The 6,000-nt window shown below is 41.7% G+C and overlaps 1 protein-coding gene across 1 annotated transcript in view; it reads right to left on the reverse strand.

Annotated features, from left to right (window-relative positions):
- Window positions 1–554, reverse strand: part of SCG3 (secretogranin III) — a 43,433-nt gene extending 42,879 nt beyond the window's left edge. Inside the window, exon 1 of the mRNA XM_033190114.1 lies at window positions 69–554. Within this exon, the coding sequence (XP_033046005.1) occupies window positions 69–486 (418 nt within the window). The 5' untranslated portion in view covers window positions 487–554. The remainder of the gene's footprint in view (window positions 1–68) is intronic.
- Between the last annotated feature and the right edge of the window lie 5,446 nt (window positions 555–6,000).

Below are 6,000 nucleotides of genomic sequence, written 5' to 3' on the forward strand. Positions count from 1 at the left end.
TTATACCAAACTTTACCTTTTGGTGGCGAAATAAAAGGAAGGTAGGAAGAAGAAAAGTGCTCACATACCTTGGCTGCCTCCAGGTTTGGGGAAAGCTTGAATCGGGAGCGCTAACACCAGAATCCAAGTGCCGGTCCCGAGGAACCCCATTCTTCCACGCTCGGCTTGGGTCACAGCCCGGCGCTGGCCTCCTGGAGCTGTAGCTTTTGTTATGAATGAAAAGGAGGAGTAAAAACAGGAAGAGCCAGGAGGGCGGGTGTGGGGCGGGAGAGGGGCCGGGACTGGGCGGCAGCGGGATCTCTGACTCTCGGGGGTCAATGGATTAGCAGGGTTGGGGCACGCGGGAGTCAAGTCTGCAGGTAGAGGGGAGCGCTGTCCGCCCCGTGGGTGCTGAAGTTCCTGTGACGCCGGGACGGCCGCGCCAGGGCGTAGCTTTACTCTCGCTCCCTCCTGGAGAGGAAGTGAGGGAGGAAGCGCATGCTCCATGAACGCCAGAGGCGGGAGGGGATGGCGTCAGTGACTCTAAAGCTACTCCAATCCCCCGGGAATGGAACAAAGGAGGAGCGACCGGCCAGCTGGCGTATTTTCTGTGCTGCAGTCCTAGGGTGCTCCTGGGCTCAGGGTCAGCTGGCTTGCCCTAAGCGTGACAGAATTGTCCTAACCTCCCAAGTAAACGTTACCTCAAGGGCCAAATGCCTTCTTTGCGTGTGCACCTGTCAAGGAGATTTAGATAACCTTGTGCGAGTTCTGCTTTGCGATTCTTCTTTCGGGATATCTGTTCCAGAATCCCTTCCTTCCATTCACCTCCTGTACCCAAAAGGTAGATACAATTCTAATCTCTTTAGAAAAGTCCTGCCTTTTGTGGTCTGTGTTGACGTATCAAGCATCCCTCAGCTCTACCGAGTCTTTTGAATTGGGAAATTCAAGGAGCAGTCTTCCAAATAGTCAGATTGCTGCAACACACTCTCACTCTCTGATGCTGAAACACAACAACAACAAAAACAAATCTTTGCCTATTCCCCTAAGAATGAGTGTCTCCATCAGTCCTGAGTAGACGAGCAGCAATGGCAAATTCTCCTTTCCCCACCAAGTGGAACCTCCCCCACTTTACACACACACCACAAAACTAAATTAGAAAAAAAGAAGCTGCATTTCTGTAAAATCTTGCCCAGAATTTAATTATGCCCAAAGACCTGGCTGTTTCAGGGGTCCTTCAAGAGAAGGGATAGTCATGAAAAGCACTTTTCATCTTTACTAAGTTAGGGAGATGTTTCCTATGTTCTAAGAATATTCCCAGAAGCCTAAGGTTATTGCATACAAGGAACTGTCAAAAGACTTTAAATAATGAAAACAAGCAACATTAATGTGAGCAGGGTGCTAAGTAAGCTCTTTAGTCTCTGATTTTTAAACAGAAGTTGGACCTTTTCCTCTGGACTGCGGCATGCTGGGAACCAGTCTGAATAATGACCAAAGAGAAGGATTCAGCACAATCAGGCCTTTGATTTCTGCACCCTCCTTTTCAAGGAGGAAGTTATTCAAGTACCTAAAAACAAACAAACAACCAAGCTGACAAACAAATCTCCCTCGCTCTGGAGGTTTTTGAGTTTGGAAGTCACTCAAATACTTCCTTTGAGGATCTAAAGAGTACTTCTAAATCTAACAGCTCCTTCAAAACAAAAAAGCTCTTTCTTGGCAGTGATAACATAGCATTATTATCCCAGTATACTGCATTAAAAAATTAAGTCATATTTTTAAATCCCAGCTGAATGAAGGGTACATTTCCTTAGTTTCCTTTTTCTTTAAGATGGAAATGACAGGCTCTGTTTACCTCACACTCTTATTATGAAGATCAAATGGGTACATGTTTTGAACTAGTCATTTTGATACCAAGAATATTTTGATACAGCCTAAGAAAATAAGTCATTAAACGTTTTCAGCTTTTACAAAACATTACCCAATGTTATCTGAAATAGCCATTCACTGATCCTGAGACTCACTGACCTAATCCCAGTTTCACTTTGTCCTTTGTCCCATTCCTGACTCACTTATCTCCTCCATATATGTTTGCAATTGGGAGACACTCAGGATGGAATGAAGGTCAGGGATATCTGTTGAGTACATTGCGTTGCTTGCCCAAAAGAAAAAGGGTATTTTATCTCTCTCTGCCATTTGGATTTAAAGTGATTATGTTAAATGGACACTAAATCTAGGATCATTTTATGTTTCTGATCAAATGAGTGGTGGAGCACTGAGTAAACCATAGGCATGAATTAGTTTACATTATTCAGCCTTACGGATGATCCCACTGGACTTGGTATAGGTCTGTGAATGGAGTAATCCTAAATTGTATTTATTCATCAATTCGCTTAACAGGTGTTTATTGAGCATGTGAAATGTACCAGGTATTGAGATAGTTGTTGGGTGTACAAAGACAAGCAAGACGCTAGTCACTGCTATATCACTATAGCCTAGTAGAGAGAAAGGATTGTGAATATAACAACAACTAGTTGGTGAACAGGTTTCACATGCAACACACTATTCTTATTTAAATATAAGTGAATGAATAAACACAAAAGTGTGTTAAGTATCCTTTTTGTATGTGCAAAGTTCAAGTAGAGTCTGTCCAAATAATGGAATGAATGGTCAGGAAAGATTTCAAAGAGAAGACAGCCCTTTTATTAATAATAAAAAGATTAAAATATTTGATTCTTATGTGTGAGCACACTATAAACATGGAATATGAAAATATATGCTGAAATTACAAGATAAATAGCATTGACACAGATCAGATAATTATTAAATCGACAATGTACAATGCACAGTGAGTTTCTCAATGCTGCTTGTTCGTTTGTCCATACAAATGGAACTATTGTGGTGTGCTCATTCACTAGTGGAGAATATGATTTTGGGGCTGAGTCTTGATGATATAGACATTTGTAGGATGTTTTCATTTATTACAGAAAAAATATTAATTATTATTGTATTTTTGTAGAAAATTTCAAGCACAAAAGTAGAGGAAATAGTGAAATAAGCATGCATGAATCCACTACCCAACCTAAATTATCATTAACTCATGACCATTATTTTTATTCTATATTTCCATCTACTTCATACCCTCAATGAATTATTTACTCATTTAAAAACCCCAGACATCATCACAAGGTCAAGAGATCAACACCATCCTGGCCAACATGGTGAAACCCTGTCTCTACTAAAAATACAAAAATTAGCTGGGTGTGGTGGCAGGCGCCTGCAGTCTCAGCTACTTGGGAAGCTGAGGCAGGAAAATCACTTGAACCCCGGAGGCGGAGATTGCAGTGAGCCGAGATCGCACCACTGCACTTCAGTCTGGCAACAGAGAGAGACTCCGTCAAACAAACAAACAAACAAACAGAAAACCCCAGACTTCATATCATTTCGTCCATAAGTATGTCAAAGTATGTCAGTATATTTATGTAAAAGATAAGGATTTTTTTTTTCTAACATTACTGCAATGCTTTTAACATACCTCCTCCTCATTACAATAGTACCATAGTATCATCAAATATCCAGTCAGATTCAAATTTCCCCCACTTGCCTCATACTGTAAATATTTTTACAGTTGGTTTACTTGGACCAGGATCCAAAGGTCATGCTTTGCATTTGGTTGACATGTGAGAGACCCATATGAGTAAGAATGGAAAGGCAGATGTTGCAAGGTTTTCTTTGACTTCCTAGATGAGATCATTGCTTCCTCAGGATACCATGCACACTCCCAGTTGGGCATATATCCCATCATGCTACTTTGTGTAGATGCTTTGTTTCTCCTTAGTTCCAGAATGATAAATACATATTGAAGGAAAAACTTCTGAAAATACAGATAAGAAAAAAGGGGAAATATCTGATAGTGCTAACCAATGCAAACTTCAGGGGCATGTCCTGTTGCACATTTTTTCTAAGAAAACACTTTATACATATATTTATAAAATTATATCTCTCACTGTAATTACATGCTTACATATCTGCCTTTCTACCACACTAGACTGTGAATTTTTCAAGGAAAGGATCTTGTTTCACTCATCTTTGATTTCTCAGCCCTTCTTACAGGGTCTAGGTATCCATCTGCTTAAATAAATGAAGGGGTGGAGGGTTTCCTGTTTACCTTTGGTCTTCAAATGCATATCCTTCAAATGCTGATGGCTATCCCACATTGGAGGATCATGACACTGTCAGTACAATTCTCCACTCAACATTTTCATTACAAAGGCGTAGTCTCACAGAAGAGATGTTCATAAAAGGGCTAAGAATAGAGAGCCTGAGCTGGCAAGGCCCTCGCAGTTACAGAGTTATAGGAATGGATCTGTTGCTGTGAAAGAGACCGACACAGGATGCCAGCACTAGAGGTGGCTGCTGATATAGACGAAAGGAGAAATAAATGTGAAATCTAGAAATTCACCATCACAGGAAAGTTGAAATGACAAAGAATAATGGAAATGAGCAAATAACAAAACTTAAGGAAAGTGAAGGCATGGAAATGAAAAGAAAAGGGCATATGAATAAGGAAAGTAGGCCCAAATGACAAGATCATATAGGCCACCTACAGAGTGAAAAGGGCCAGAAATAAACCTGAGAGTGGGTAGGAGGAGAAAGTAGTAAACTTTTCTTGTTCACTTATCTTGCTTGTACCATAGTTGAACCAGGTTGGGTCAGTCACCTACCCTGGGGGCCATAGGAGGAAGATGTAAGAACTATGATTGAGGGTTCACTCCAGAACCATAAGGGTAGAATGACTTGCCAGAAGGAATCAGGGTGAGGCTATAGAGTAAACAAAAAACAACAGATGCTCACTACATCATTAAATACAGTATTTAAAATGAATTAGCATTATTGAGTGAAAATATCAGGTTGCCTATCAGCAATGTGATTCCTATTATAAAAAGAGTATGTGGGCCGGGCGCGGTGGCTCAAGCCTGTAATCCCAGCACTTTGGGAGGCCGAGATGGGCGGATCACGAGGTCAGGAGATCGAGACCATCCTGGCTAATACGCTGAAACCCCGTCTCTACTAAAAATACAAAAACTAGCCGGGCGAGGTGGCTGGCGCCTGTAGTCCCAGCTACTCGGGAGGCTGAGGCAGGAGAATGGCGTAAACCCAGGAGGCAGAGCTTGCAGTGAGCTGAGATCTGGCCACTGCACTCCAGTCCGGGCGACAGAGCGAGACTCCGTCTCAAAAAAAAAAAAAAAAAAGAGTATGTGGCTGGGCACAGTGGCTCAGGCCTGCAATCCCAACACTTACAGAGGCTGAGGCAGGAGAATCTCTTGAGTCCAGGAGTTTGAGACTGGCCTAGGCAACACAGGGAGACCCCATCTCTCTCACCCCCACAAAATAAATACATAGATAGATAAATAAGCTGGGCATGGTGGTGCATGACAGCAGTCCCAGCTACTCCGGAGGCTGAGGTGAGCGGGTGGCTTGAGCCCTGAGGCTGTAGTGAGCCATGATTGCAACACAGCACTCCAGCCTGGTTGATACAGTGAGACCCTGCCTCAAAAACAAAACAACAACAAAAAAGTGTGTGTGTGTGTGTGCGCGCACATGCTCACACCTAGAAATTTATCTGGAAGTCTATTTCCCATAATATTTACAATGGTTATCTGGTTAGGAATTTTCTTTGTTCATTACGCAGTTCTGAGCTCCTTAAATTTTCAACATGAGTAAGTATTACGCTGTTTATAATCAGAAAAGAACAATAAAACAACATAGTCTATGTAAATCATTTTATATACTATAAAGTTTCATATTCCATTATGTTTCAGACAATCGTAATAAACTGTTTTCATTTGGGATGTGAGAATACATTGTGATAAGGTCAGTGGAAGGGAAATTAAAATTTGGTGGGAGAGTTTTTTGGTCTTCTCTGACACTCTGCTACTACTTGAGTGCCATTCTAAACAGTTTTTCACAGTGTACTGTCATTACTTATGTGTCCTTTTCATTGCGACCTCCTAGAGAGGAGGGGCT

Source organism: Trachypithecus francoisi, unplaced genomic scaffold (genome assembly GCF_009764315.1).
Source record: "Trachypithecus francoisi isolate TF-2019V2 unplaced genomic scaffold, Tfra_2.0 Lachesis_group3, whole genome shotgun sequence".
Taxonomy (NCBI): domain Eukaryota; kingdom Metazoa; phylum Chordata; class Mammalia; order Primates; family Cercopithecidae; genus Trachypithecus; species Trachypithecus francoisi.